General features: G+C 42.4%; 1 protein-coding gene across 12 annotated transcripts in view; it reads right to left on the reverse strand.

The window, feature by feature from the left end:
* The window catches only part of tenm4 (teneurin transmembrane protein 4), a 196,252-nt gene that overhangs the window by 58,230 nt on the left and 122,480 nt on the right, over nucleotides 1-15,542 (reverse strand). For all 12 annotated transcript variants that reach the window (XM_036001173.1, XM_036001170.1, XM_036001169.1 and 9 more), the window contains 4 exons: nucleotides 12,306-12,452; nucleotides 11,166-11,382; nucleotides 6,233-6,352; nucleotides 17-278 (listed from right to left, as the gene is read on the reverse strand). In XM_036001173.1, the coding sequence (XP_035857066.1) occupies nucleotides 17-278; nucleotides 6,233-6,352; nucleotides 11,166-11,382; nucleotides 12,306-12,452 (746 nt within the window). The remainder of the gene's footprint in view (nucleotides 1-16; nucleotides 279-6,232; nucleotides 6,353-11,165; nucleotides 11,383-12,305; nucleotides 12,453-15,542) is intronic.

Consider the following 15,542-nt stretch of genomic DNA (forward strand, 5'->3'; position numbering starts at 1 on the left):
AGAGCGGAGCAGTCACCTGGATTTCGGGTACGACGGTGCGCCTTTCGGAGCAGGAGCCAGCGAAGGCGGTGAGCGGAGCCGGGGACACGACGGGGCTGGGCCGGGTAAAGCTGCTGAGGTCACAGCTCGGGATGTCATTTTCCTCATGGCGCATGACAATGGTATCCATGACAAAGAAGCGTCCCCATGGCAACCAGAGAGTGTGCTCCTGGGTGATGAATGGAGCCCGCTCAAAGTGCAGGGCTATGGCTATGCCCCCGTTGGTCACCAAGTCAAAACTGGAACACAGATGTGCACAATGTCAGAGAGGAGGAATGTGGATTCACATACAGTGAAGATGGATTATATGTTCTTTCAAAAATAAATACTGTGAAAAATCCCATTAGCAATGCATGGAATCTGTTGTGTGTTGAGGATTAAACCAACAATTTACTTGTGAATATAATGATTATTTTCTAATTAAGGGTTGTTATAACAGATCAAACAGTAATACATTCCATGCTTTATTAAATGACGGATGTTAAGAAAGGATGCTGTTCCACTATTTAGCATTATCTTTCAGACACACATTGAACATACAATGGGATGATTAATCACAATGTTAGAAGCCCATCTCTTAGTTAACATCATAATTTGTAGGTTTTCTTTGAAGAACGGAAAATAGTAGATGCATTCTGTAAGTTCAGACATGACTGTTTCGCCGTTTCACTGTTTTGCGTGTGTAATGCACTGCCCCTGTGCTCACATTTATGTGTGTGTGCGTGTGTAAGAGAGAGAGAGAGAGAGAGAGAGAGGGAGAGAGAGAGAGCGAGAGAGAGAGAGAGAGAGAGAGAGAGAGAGAGAGAGAGAGAGAGAGATTTGTGCTGCAGGATGGAGGCAGCCGCCACTTCTCTATCGATCCCTTAGATGAAGGCTGTCCACTCTAACATCAGTCTAAAAGCCCTGCAATGCAATCCCATCTACTGTTGCTTAAGGGCCTCTGCCTCTGGTCTGACCTGAGTGGGTCTCAGTAAACAGGCTGCACTGTGGCGATTTCATCCTCTCTAACTGCCGCATGGTGACAACAGCACGCCTGCACCTGCACTGGATTTCTGCAGCTCTTGTCACTTCTCTCTTAGAGCCAATTAGCACCTGGTCACCCACGGGCCCCTGAGACAGGGCCTTATGCTCACACGGGAGGCATCTTTTTTCTTTTTTTTTTTCAAAATTAAAGGTAAAGAAGCAGGTCCAAATAGTGGCTTCTAAATCCGGTAACTTCCCTCTTGGTTTAAGCTACTATATAAAGAATCTGCTCAATGGAACATCCCTTGAGGCTAAACATCTGATTGGCTGTGGCAATAAACAAAGGGTTGGTCCGCTCTTGGTTGGGTGTGGGTTTGTCCATTAGTAGAGGCTGCAGTGGTGATTGAGGGGCTGTGAAAGTCGCACCCTTGTGTTGCCGTGATCAGTCAGTAGCCATACAACTGCAGCCGGTAAGTCTGCATGACACCTCGCAGGCTAAGGCTACACACGCTTAAAACACATCTGGACAGGTAACCATGGGCAGCGTGGCCAATCGATGAAGGGATTCACTGGCTGTTATCACTCATGACAACAGCCTTAAGCCATGTGACAAAACGTATTAGACTACATACAACAGCCTTGTTTGCTTGTGCCCTCAGGGAATGCATCAGACTCAAAGAGTTAACCCTGCCAATGAACTCAGCGTGGCTCATGCTGATTATATGCAATCATTTCTCAGCCATTGTATACTTATAATGAACTGGACAGTATCTAACTGATGTTCAAGTGAATCAAGGACACACATGTGGGAGGGGGGGAATACAAACTGCATAAATGCTATGGTTATAGGTGAGGAAGGCACTCTATGTGTGTTTGAAGTGGGTGAGAGTACACTAGTATTAGTTCCTCACTAATAAAAACCTCAGTTATGGCCTCATTCACTAGTGTGGCCTCCACTACAATATGTTCGCATTCACTTATAAACCGTATTTAAAAGGGAATTTTGGTATTTTTTAACCTGGCTCTATTTTCCCATGTTTTTGTGTTTAGGAGACTAACATCAGGAACATCATTTTTTGAAATTGGTCCAGTATAGCCCTGTAGCCAACAGCCGTGAACAGGGCTGTAATGTAACCCTATAGGGCATATGCGCACCGTTAAAGTTCTTGTTGTTGCCACTGACAGGGTCACGTTATTATTCTAAGTGTCTGACTAAATTGGGGGGAAAATGGTGAAGTCTCGTTCTGAAATCTCGCGAGGTGACATGTTGAAGACAGTGGGAGAGTGGGGAGAGAGGAGTTCTGGGTGAGTTTGTTGTTTTGGAGAACAGAAAGAGAAGCTTTGTGTTATCTAAAAAGGGGTTCAATTGCGCATTTCTGAATTGGGCTAACAAAATGTCGAGCTACACTTCACACAGCCTTTCGTAGACATTACCTTTGGATACGATCAGGCTGAAGTTGTGGCTAGTTGTGCTCCAGCTACGATAAGGATCCTAACACTCCGGTCCATATACTGCGCCTTATAGTTCATCAGCTCTGCAGTAGCCATTTTAACCATTTATTTATTAAAAGGCAGAAATGCTATTCACATTAGTCACTTAGAAACAAAAACATGGGAAAATATGGTCCCGGTTGAAAAATAGAGAAATTCCGCTTTAAACGTAAACACATTGGTGTCCCCTTTGCAACCTGATCTCACAGAATTCCGTGAAATGAACACGGCCCCTTAACGCAAAATCTGTGGCCGTTTCACAGAATCGCAAAAAATTCCATGATGGGCCCACGGAAGAATTCCATGAAATGAACACGGCCCCTTAAGTTAAAGAAAAGGTCGTGGGTGGGCTTACATTTCCATGACACACGGGACAACAACGGGACGGTTGGGCTTAGAAAAGAAGAATGGGATGGTTGGGTTTAGGAAAACAATAAACGGTTGGGTTTAGGAAAACAGTAACGATATGCGGGACAACAACGGGACGGTTGGGTTTAGGAAACGTGTCAAGCGGGACACGATCCCCGGTATCCTGGGTGAAGGTCCTATGTTTGACCTATCCACCACCCCATCCAACCTCCTTACGCGGATTTTCGGGCTTTCATACTACTCGCTACCGCAGTCGCTCCTAATGCTACGTCATCTTCTCATTGACTTTACATTGGCATTGTTTTCCGTGGTGGCCACACGGAATTTTCATACATTCCGTGCCACCACCACGTAATGCTGTGTTAACAGTTCATGATCATTTCACGGAATTCTGTGAGACCAGGCTGCCCCTTTGACAAAGGTGCCATGTGTATACAAGATATAATCAATGACAAAAGAAACAAAAAAGTATAATAATTATGAGTAAATGTGAGATGTGGCCATTATACAGTGCCATCTTGGGACGTTAGGGTGAATCTTTGTACAAATTGCCAAGTAGTCAAGTGTACACTGCATTTCCCATGTATATAATGGCTACTAGAGGTTCTTGCAAGCATGTATGCAATAATGTAATAAGCTGGAATCCACGTCAGCATGCTTCTCATTATTGGAGAAAAACATAAAAGGAATTAGGTGTGTGTCAATGTTTAGCCAGTCAGAAAAAATAGCTACACAGCTGTAAAGAATCTAAACTAACCTATCTTATTTAGGCCAGAAAACTTTTCAAGATAGTGGAAAAGGTAATTTAAAAACTAAGCCCTTGGACAATAAAGAACACATCATAAAAATGAGTTGAGACAGCTTTCCCATTTCTAAGTGGCTGAACAGGTGCATTTCTGATTTCACGCTGCACTGAGCCAGTTTACAGTGATTGTAGGGGAGTTGTAGGAGACAGGGCATGTTTACAGGGGAACTTGGGAGATGGAGTAGTGTTTACACATATGCCGGAAGGAAGAAAATAGTATAGAGCTTTGCGAAGGGAAAAACGGAGTGATGCATGACAAAAAAAGGAACATAAATGGGAAAAGGATAGAGATGAGGGAAGCCAGTGCAGTGGAAAGGACATGAGACCTGGGCTTAAGGAAAGCACAGGACATAAGTGAGAGAGCAGTGCCCAGAAAGGAAAGGCTTAAGGGCAGTGGGAGATTGGAGGAGGAACAGCGTGAAGGGATGGAGAGCAGATGAAATAAGTAAGGAAGGTTAATAGTGGAGATGAGAGATTTTTTTTTTATAAAAGTTGGAAAAAGGGGAGACTGATAAAAAGATGGAAGAAATGAGGAGAAGCAAAAATGATCAAGATCAAACCTGCGGCAATATGTGGGCTTTTAGAGTGTCAGTGACTGATAAAAGTGTCAGGAGGAAGTGGGGCTTGGAGAGCAAACACCAATTCATGCTGTGCTGTGATAGAGAGGCTTGGTTTGCCACAAGGCCTTACTAACACTGACTACTATCAGAGATATGGAGGAATTGGAGGTTGTGAGTGTGTTCTGTATGTGTGTGCAACCTGATCCAAAAAACATATTAAAAAAAGAACAGAAATTATAGAGACACGGACTACGTTTAATGCACATAGTATTCCAGTGTTTGCCCTTATTCCGAAATAGACAATATTCCGTTTGGATGGCTAATGAAAATAAAAAATTTATATTCCCGTTTACATGCAGCCGTGCAAAACAGGACAGCAAAACCGGTGGTGGACTTGTTCGACCGTGCAAACACGGCCTCCCTCTTTCATTGCTCTAACCACCTTCTAGAAAAGGTCGGCGTTGCGATGTTTGCGCATATCGAAAAAAGTCTTTCATAATGTTAAAAGCAGCTGTGTTTCTCCATTCCGACCAGAGGTGTGGTCTTTTACTTTGGGCATGCATCTCTACCGCAGCCGTGCAAACTGTTGGCTAGTTGGTTTGTGTCCAACAACCATAGCAACGCACAGAGCTGAACGCAAGCCGTAAACAGGCAAGAGGCCGTAAACTGTCACAAACTGCAGTAAAAACCATGATTAGGACGCAGATTCCGAATGTGCTCTATACATGTCCAAAGACTGCCTCTAAAACCTAAATAATACCGGCATATCCCACATGTCTTAATCAGGAAATGCTATATTCGGAAAAAGGCCTTATTCGGAATATCCAAACAGAATATGCTGTTTACATGACCCGTACCAAATCTGGAATATTATCATATTTGGAATAATAGTGGAACGTGCATGTTAACGTATTCAATGCTACCCAACGTTTTTCTCTCAGGCCTTTGTCTTTCACGCCAAGAAACACGTGGAAAGGAGTCTGAGTTTTTTGTCTAGATTGCTGAAAAACTCTAGCTGGCATAGAGTCGCTCAAAGAAAGGCAAACTCAGACTTTTCCCACTTGTTTCATTAGAACACTTCAACACTTCTCCAAAGGGGTTCTTGTGTTACTGTGATAAAAAGAAAACAACAAGAATCTTGACAATGAGTTCATTGACAAGGTTGTGTGTGTCTTGCAGAGGCAGAAGGTTTGTGGAATAGCCTGAGGAACATAGTGGTAATGATCTCCGTCAATCCGTGCATTTGTTTGTATTATTTTATGGACATAGATTTATAACAACCACTGATTAACTTTAGGATTATTTTTTCACCCACGACATCTACGGCAAAAAAGTATTTTTAAGCCACAACAAGAGAGGAGATAGATGCGAAGCAAATGAATAGCAGGTCTGTGGCCTAAACTTCAATGTCTCACTTAATTCTCTAAATCTTCCATTGTCAAATAAATAATGTCCATCTGCACTATGTTTCCTAGCCCCAGTGAGCTGCTTTGAATTGGCATATTTTATTCTTTGCCCTCCCTGCTGCTACTGAAGCATAACTTATGAGTGTACCAGAAAGGCTTTGTTTGGTTTCTCTGGGAATTGAGCCGAGAACTGGGAAATTGGACCAAATGAAAGCACAAAGCAGATCAATGGCAGCATAGTTTGCAGTCGCAACTGTTTTTTTTTTACTCCATCATTAGAATTCAGCACAGCTAAACTACACTATTTGACAATATTATAAATATCGTTGTCACATCTTTGTACAACATATTTAGGCAGTGGTTAGTGGGATGTGGATTGCATCCCTTGTTTCGGTGTGTGTGTGTGTGTGTGTGTGTGTGTGTGTGTGTGTGTGTGTGTCCGTGTGTGCGTAGGTGTACGTGTTGGTACGTGTTTGTACGTGTGTGCATGTGTGTGTGTGCATGTGTATGTGTATGCGTGCATGTGCCTACGTGTGTGTGTGTGTGTGTGTGTACGTGTGTGTGTGCGTGTGTGAATGTGCGTGTCTAAGGGCTCTTACCTTCCATCCTGCCTAGTGATTGTGTAACCATAGGACGGGTTGTTGATGAAACTGATGTTGACGCCAACCAGCGGTGTTCCATCCGATGTCACTACTTGTCCACGAATGACACAAGCATGGCTGCATGGGAGTGAGAAAGACCAACACAGTTACAATGATGGAGACTTTTCGAAATTTAACCAAGAACAGTAGAGTGTAAAAAAAAAACAAAAAAAAAACAACATACAGTAAGTATGGATGTTATAAGGAAATACTGTACACAATAAACAGGCGTACAGAAACAGAACAACCTAACGCCTCCTAGAGTGTCGCTAAAGGTTTTTCTATCCAGGGTGAAAGGATAATGAGATAAGGAAGCTTTACTCTGCTTTCGCTCTAATTAAAAAAAAGAGGATTTATCTTTTCCATTACAGAATGCACGGGAGGGAAATAATAGGACTGCAGATTGCAAGACTTGCTTGGCTGGTTATCAAGACCTTGACAGATTTCCAGACTGACATCAGGTCTCCAGAAGCTGCATAAATTAGATCTGATCATCAGTCCCCACCAATCAATAGCGGGAAGTCATCCAAATTCACCTCTTAATCTTACCGAACTGATGAGTTGAGACCTTGCTGTATCACGTCTCTCGCGGCGAGTTCTGCCCGTGTCATTAGCAAGGCCCAACTCATGGCCGGCCACCGTTTCTGTAGTCGTTTGCAGAAAATGGGTCCCCTAACAAATGCCTCACTGCCACTTCTTCATCAGACCATGGCTATTTTTAATACATTTGGGTCTTAAACACTGCCACGTACTGGAAACAATTAACACTAGTGTGTTAGTAGCTGCCCTCATCATGTCCTTACCAGAGGCAAGAGCATTCACCCCACACTACCCAGGGTCCCCAGAAACCCAGTTTTATGTTAATTAGGCCGGGTCTCCTTCAGAAGACCTTGGCTGTCCACCACTGCACTGTAAACAAGCAAGGGGATACTGCTCGGAATCCCAAACCCAAAGATCTATCTGGATGTATTTACATAGAATTACTACTAAAGTTAACCTAGCACTGGCCTGGCTGTCTATGATTAATCATTCATGCCGACAGTTTATTTTAGAGTCTTGTTTGAAGAGGCAATCATCCCCATTTTCTTCAGATGGAGCTGCAAAAGTGGAACTATCTCCTTCCTGCCTCTGTGAGCCACATGGGGAGATGATTCCTCGCTGTCAAGACAAATGATTTAAATATTGACATCAAACAGAGAGAAAGAGCGGCAAAGGAAGCGTGAAGCATTCGCTGCAGAAACTTCCCGTCCGTAGGAGATTTTTACTAGTCCAAGAGGATTCGCAAAGTCGAAAGGGACTTCACAATATCTCCAAGCTCCAGTTTATCATACAGGGAAAAGGGAGGACATGTAGTGATAAATGAACTCAGCAGGAAATCATCTCTAGTTTATGTTTTTTAAAGAGGGAATTTTATGGATGGCAAGGCTTACTCTTACTCTCACGTGAACGCGCAAAACTAAGGGGAAGGGGTAAGACAGAGAAATGAGACGCAGCCTTAGTCTAGTCAAGTCAAGTAAGTTATGTTAACGTATGACACTGGTACCCCGCACCACTTCACTAACTTTTTATCTGTATCTACCTCTTCTGATTGAGTGCGAGGATCAAGGTTGTATGTTGTTTGGATATGAAGAGGGCTAGTAATGCTTATGGCACACATGTTTAGACCAAAGAAAGTGATCCGGCAATTCGCCGCAGGGTTTACACTGGTGGGAGTGTAACTTAAAAGGGCCATTTATGTGACATCCTGTTATTTAACCCCCCAATGTAGCACAAGTAGACTTTATATTTCACAATTACTGTTTTGCGTCAGATCGTTCATAGATCTCGACATTTCCGACCGCACATGAAGGCACGGCGCCTCAAAACGGACCGACAAGTCGGATCGCCGGTCACATGATTGGCCACCGCAGCATGACGTCAGGTTGCGCTTCTCTAAAAGTTTGAATCTGTCTCAACTTTTCGCTGTGTTCAGTTCAGTCACGTTATTTTCCCAAATGGGAAACTTGATCTGCAGTCAGGAGTGCAAGGTAAAAACACACATTCAAACAACATACAAATAAACAGGACACCAATACAAAGACATGAAGTACAAAAATGTTGTAAAATGTATGTAATATATACAACGCAATTTTACACCACAGGAGCAATCTCTAAAAAATTCTACATTACATGTGCATATTAAGCCGAGTCATTGCACATGGAAGAAGAGTTTTTACTCCTACTGCTCATGAACCACAAACTGCCTGTTTCAGCAGAGGTGGGTGTGTAGTTCTGGAAAACAAAGGACTTTTAATAAAACTGAACCTTTGGTCTGAAAAAATTGAACAGTCACACAGTATAAATATGTCGCAAAATTGGAAAATACCCCCCTTTATCAGCGTGTAATTTTAAGTAAACTGTTCAGTAGTATTTCAGACAAAATAAAAAAGGCAAGCCAGACTTAAGTAGAGAGAACTTTCAATGAGCGAGGCTAATAAATGGTACCATCACCGCAGAAGCAACAAAAAACATCATTAACCACACAAATGACTTGATTATAGGGTAAACCCTGATGCAAATATAAGCATGTCACTGCAGCCCTCTCCCAGCACACAGAAGAGTGTAAAACGAAGAGATGTAGAGCTCTCCAAATATATAACGCTGCTAAAAAGGATAGAGCTCACTGAGAAGAAAACAAACAAGAGATTTTCTGACACTAATGGCCTAATGCTAACAAAAGAGTTATATATAAAATGATGAACGTGCAAGCCTGTAAAGCGAATGGCTTCTGCCTCGCTTTTATAAGCCAGCTATCAATCTTTGCCCAAATTGTTCCATGGACTAAGTTCCTGTTCACTATTCTAGTCAGCATCCACAGCTGGGCCTTGGCAGTCTCTTGTATTATGTGTCACGGTGGAGAGTTGAGAGGTTTTATGCAGTGGCAGATGCTTTATTCAGTGGCACCTTTGCAGCTTTTTGTGGTGGGAAACATCAGAAATAGCACTCCAACATGTCTACTAGCATGAGGAAGTGGTTCATGGATCAATAAAGGGATGATCAGGTGACCAGTGCAGGCATATCAGGAAGATGCTGAGACCGCGCCCTTAAGGCTCATCTGAAGCCCAGAGCCCCCTGTCATAACCGCTCATATCTGTCAGTGGGTGGGGAATGAATACCAAGCATGAATAATAGATCATCACTGATATTTTTAGGTGAGCAGAGGCCTCCAATCTTGCAGCTCGTCTCTGGATTCCTGATTTTACTTATTTATGGCTGCAGCTTCTTGTGAGAGAGACAAGAGTATTACTCAACCCTCACTCAACGCCTCTCCCCCTGTCCAGTGAAGAAATGCAAAATGTTGAGTGGTTCTTGAAAGCCAGAAAAATGTCAATGAGGGAAAATGTCACTAAGTGTGTTACAAGCACCTTTTTTTCATGTATCGGCTGACACTACCACACAAATAGTTTAAAAACAGGCTTTGGAGATTGATGCCAGATGATGTAATTCATATAGATATTCTTTTTCTTTTTCCAACTGCAAACTGACTACTGATGTCTGATCATATGCAAACGACTAACTTAGAAATAAAAGAGCCACATGCTGAATACGGACAGTGGAGAGATAAAAAAACAAAAAAACAAACATGTTTTACTGCAAACAATGAGCTAAGATGGACAGCAGTGGGGTGGCTAACAGCACATTATTCACATTTAGATAGCAATACTAATGTGTTCTGTTGCAAATGATACCAATGGAAATGATCCTGCTGAGTAGGGACACTTTTGAAATCAATTTTCCCTTCAAGAACAGAGCTACAGCTCTGCTGGACTAAAAATAGTTATGTCTTAACTACAACCTTCTGCCATATCTTTGAAAAAAAGAAGTAAAAAAGCATCAAATAACAACACCACGCTGTGAAGTTTGTTTGATTTGTGTGCTGTTTTTGACACCATTTTATAAAATGTATCACCAGAGAAATATATACTCAATTTATTTTATTCTCAATTTATTTTTGTTTTGAGTGCTGCCTGTTTGTTTCACAGGAGCATAATAGGCCGAGATGAGAGAGATCCATAAGCAAGTGGGATGCAAATAAGGTGACGCACAAGCCTCACAAGCGATTAAAGATGAAAAGAGAAGGAGACAAAGGAAAAGAGAGGCAGGGGAATCTTATGGGACGTTGACAGCCTTCCTGCCTGATATGAAAGCGCCTCAGATTCCATGGCTGGGGTGTCGTGGGCTCTGCCTCTGGGAGTGGGACTCAGATGGATTACAGTAAAAGTAATCACAATACATGAATATGAGATGCCTGTCGTGCAAGGGAACGCTTCTTGCTTTTTGCCACATTCTATGTTTGTCCATCATCATCTGTCCATCATCCTTCTAGCTATGCATGCCACCAGTCCCTGCCCATTTCAGCTTCCACTGACTAAAGCTGCCTCCCCCTCCATCGCACAGACAATTTGTTCTGGGTTTAAAAAAAAAAAAAAAAAAGAAGCAAATATCTTACACTCGCTAAGATCTGTCAGTGCAATAACAATAGCGTTGTAATTGCTGGCCTTCGTAATGAAAACCACCGAGTGATTTGTGCTTGCATCTGAAATATCATTACTTTAAAAAAAAAAAAAAAAAGAAGAGGGATGTTTGCTATAATGCAAATTCAGTTAAGATTACTGTTTACTCCAATGGAAATGAGCAGAGCTACACAACTGCGTATACAATCAATGTCAAGCATCCTGAGTAGCTGAATTCAAACGTGGAACAAATTAAATCCAGCAATGACTAATTTAACTGACTCAACTGAATGAGAAGGATCTCACAAGAACACGACGCATGAAAAACAAATGACGATGCAGAAAAAAAAAAAGAGAATTCTGGGGTGTCTGGTGAGAGTAATGCACAAGCCACTCACTTTCCATCAAAGGGGTTGGCTCCAGGGATGACGTGGGTGCTGTCTCTGCCCACCAGGAAGTGCACGCGGTCATAGAAAGTCTGCAGGTTGCTCTGTGCAGAGGACATCTGTGTCTCCTGGATGATGTCCAGGGGGTCCGGGGAGCCAACACACAGAGAGGTGGTGTGACAGGTCGCCTGCAGACAGCAGTCTGGATCCATGCAGTCCACTAGGCCATCTGACAAGGTCAAACAAGACAGACACACACACACACACACACACACACACACACACACACACTCTCTCTAATTAAACAACAGCCTGGACACACACCTGGCAAAAGAAACTAAGGATATATATATTGGAGTCACTGGGGCATTATTCACTTTGGCTGTTGTCTTACGACATACTTGGAACCATGCTATGTACATCTCATTGTGGAGAACATTTGAACACCTCTAGAATTGCTTGCGGTGTTCTGTGTGTAATTTGGATGAAATAACACAAGACAAGAAAAAAGAGCTGCTGTGCAATGCACTTTACTTTACTAAAGTGGGTCATTGGACTCCCTACCCTTTGCTTTCAGGGGCCTATCTGGCCAGATGGGTGATAAAAATAAACCCTGCTGTCAGGAGTCAGTCAAATCCCCAGCAACACCCCTTCCTTGCCAGGGAGAGCCCTGTACTGTGATTGTAGGGGGACGGGGGACGGACGGGGGGACGATGACAAACAGCCCCTGTATATATAAGGGATTCTAGCACATTGCTCAAACCCAGAATAAGGTCTGGAAAAAAGGAAGTCACGTCTTCCATTTGGCCCCCTGAGTGGCGCAGCCCCCTGGCTGGGTCTGTGTGTGTGCCTGGCTCTGCTCGGGGCTAGTTAGAGGGCAGAGCAGGGACTTCCTCCTGGGGCCAGCGCACGCTCGAGGCCTCAGGCCAGCTACTCTGCTTTTTAATAAAAACCTGTTGTCCAGTTGACTGACTGACTGAGTTCCTCATCCTCACCTGCATACGAATACAACCGGAAAGCCTGAAGCGGGTACAGTATATTCTCAAGCACAGAGGTGCTTCTTTCTAGAAGTCTAATCATGTCTAGCTAAGAGCCCCTGCTGATGTCTGGACAGTGTCAGAAGGCATTGCTGTGTGCTGTTTGTGATTTTACCTCCATCGTTGTCCTTGACATCACTGCAGGCAGTTTCCATAGAGGTGTCACAGCCAGTGCCCCTCCAGCCCAGCTGGCACACACAGTACCAGCCATTGTTACCCAGAGTGCACCTACCATTTCCATTGCACAAACCAGGACAGCCCTCTGTGTAACAAAAAAGGACAATGACAGAGATCAGCACTGAATATTAAATCAAGCCGGTTTAACGGGGAACAGATTAAACAGCCTACTGTACATTGTTTGTGAACAAACACCAACAATCAAAATACGACAACAATGCGGGCTTGCTGATGACAATAGTATGTGTTGCTAATATTTCTCTGATAGCAATACACTTGTAAGAGCCATTTTGGTTCATGTTTTTTGGTTGTGTTTGTTTTGAACCTCCTGCCACTTGGCGCACTGTCAATTACACTGAAGGTATAATTATTATAGAGGTAACTGCACACAGGTGTTGCTGACACTGGAGAAGCAAAGTGTTTGTTAACCATGCGGTAATGACGGTACGTTTTGTTTGTCTATGATTTGGAAATAGACTAATAAGAGAGATAAAGCGGCTGTACTCTGTTGATTATGAACGATAAGAGATAAATTGGGTTTGTATTGTTAACACTGGACATATGGTCGGTATACGTGCAGTTTAGTGTCCCAAATTCCCTATGGGAGTTACTACGTGCAGTTTAGTGTCCCAAATTCCCCATACAATAGCCGCTTTCCGACCGGAGGGATTTTTGCAGTTCCTAGAACATAACGTTCCTAGAACCCTTTTCTTCTCCTGTTCCGACTGGACCAATTTGGGGATTATTAAGTTCCTCTGGCCACAGTTCCTGTAACTCTTTCAGCTCCTACTTCAGCTGTGTTATAATAACAAAAGGTCAGTTCCTATGGCCACTTGGCCAGTGTGAACGCAAATGGGAAAACCGGTTTTGGGGGAGAGTAGTTAGTAGAACTGTTTAGAAGTGGACTGTTCCTATAACTACGTTCCTGTAACTACTTGGTCGGAAAGAGGCTAATGTCCTTAATTATGAACCTGCTAAACCACCTGTTTAACAGGTGTTTGGGTTGGGGTTAGGGCAACCTGTCTCAAATAAGACCCTCATCATTTGGGACACTCAAGTTTTTGGAAAATAATTTGGGAGACTAAACTGCACGTATACCTATATGGTCATCTACTGCATGCGTCTAAAACATACCTCTTTGGGTTAGCCTTCAACATTTCATAATATTACTTTTCACCTGCAGTTATTTGCTTGTTGTGTGCTTAATGTACTTAATGTTTTATTGTAAAGTGTATTTGAGTAGAAAAGCACCATATAAATAAAACGGGATTATTATAATTATTATTAAACAAAGAGGCTATCAATCAGCCGCCGTGTTGGCCTTTTTTTTTTGATAGGCAAAGGGGTCACTACAACACTAAAGTCATGTTAAGATTGTAAACGGGTGAGGGTTGCTATAATGACTCCCAGCTGAAGTTGATTAATTCAATACACCTTTTTGTGAAGCTTCTAATATCCCTTTGAAGTCCAGTCAGATAAGAGGGATCTTCTAAATCAATATTCACTCATTACTACAGTAGATCTATGCTACTACAGCTGGAGAATGAGAGCAGAGGTGTCGATGCTGGCATTCCTGCACAGAATTGGATCCGTTTTTATGTGATTTTTCCAATGTGGCCATTATGATGATCATAGCATTTCTGCTTTTGTTGTCTGCAACAAACAAAACTGCATTAGTTACTGAAAAAAAAAAGCTTAATATCATCATTTGCTTTCTGTTTTGATAAGTTGTCTCCAGACCTTTTCCTTAGCAATCAATAGCATCATCCCTTCAGGGAGAGTGTGTGTTCTGCCATTAATCGAAGCAGAATGCTAAATAAAATGTGAATAAGGATGAGCTGGATAGCATTATGCAGGGGAGGACTTTGCTTGCTCTGTGTTCCCCGGGCATGTGATCCCAGGGGATCTAAAAGCAGTCTGGAGCAGACCGACAGGTGAGACATTCCTCTGCTTCTCTCTGGATAGGTCTTCACAAGGACATAGATCAGAGGATTATCTTGCCCATTTTTCTAGGGCTGCTTGGCATTTATCTGGGAGCTCGTGATTCATATCCCCTCGCTGAGGCAGAGGGTAGCATCTCAAGATATCAAACGCACAAGGCTGTCACAGTTTGTGTTGTTAGCAAGCTGCCTTGATAGGGAGAATGCTAGGGTGACCCATTTTATCAACTAAAGAGACTGGGGCGGCTGTCTCAATGCTCTTACATCACACAGGGAGAATAGGAGTGGGAGAACGATCGAGCTAGAAAGAAAGAGAAACGGTTACGGTGAATGGGAGGCATGTATTAAAGGGAGAAATATCAGATGAGGGAAGAAACAGTGATGAGAAGGAAACGGAGATAAGTACTTAGGAAGCTAAAAAGATAGAAGCAGTACCAAGAATAGATGGGTAGCTGAGGAAGGCATCAGTTGTAGCGATAATACAGCCATGGACCAATGAACCATCCACATTTATGCATATTATTGCACATGTATGCCTCATAAATGGGGATTTAAAAAAGTAAAAACAGAACTAGTGACATTTCAGGTTATTGGAGCAACTCTGACAAAATATTGCCAAATAATATCTCCAACCTATCTGTGGTTCCCTTCTGTTCTCATGTGTTCGTATGTATATATATATATATATATATATATATATATATATATATATATATATATATATATACAGTGCTGCTCATAAGTATTCATACCCATGCTAAAGTTGACTAAAAAGAGGAATACAAAAATCATCTTTTGGAAATTGATCTTAATGCCTTAATTAAAAATCCAACCTTTTAAGGACACCAATTTTTTTGTGAATGAATAATGTATTGTAAATAAATAAATGTTCTTCCTTAAAATACAGGGGCCATAATTATACATACCCCTATGTTAAATTCCCATAGAGGCAGGCAGATTTTTTATGTTTAAAGGCCAGTTATTTCATGGATCCAGGATACTATGCATCCTGATAAAGTTCCCTTGGTCTTTGGAATTAAAGTAGCCCCACATCATCACATCCCCTTCACCATAGAGATTGGCATGGTTTTATCTCAGTTAGCCTAATAGCTAACTGAGATAAGATCCATATCAATGCAAATCAAACCAGCTATTTATTTATAAAAATAAAAATCTGCCTGCCTCTATGGGAATTTAACATAGGGGTATGTATAATTATGGCCCCTGTATTTTAA

Source organism: Sander lucioperca, chromosome 5 (genome assembly GCF_008315115.2).
Source record: "Sander lucioperca isolate FBNREF2018 chromosome 5, SLUC_FBN_1.2, whole genome shotgun sequence".
Classification (NCBI taxonomy): Eukaryota; Metazoa; Chordata; class Actinopteri; order Perciformes; family Percidae; genus Sander; species Sander lucioperca.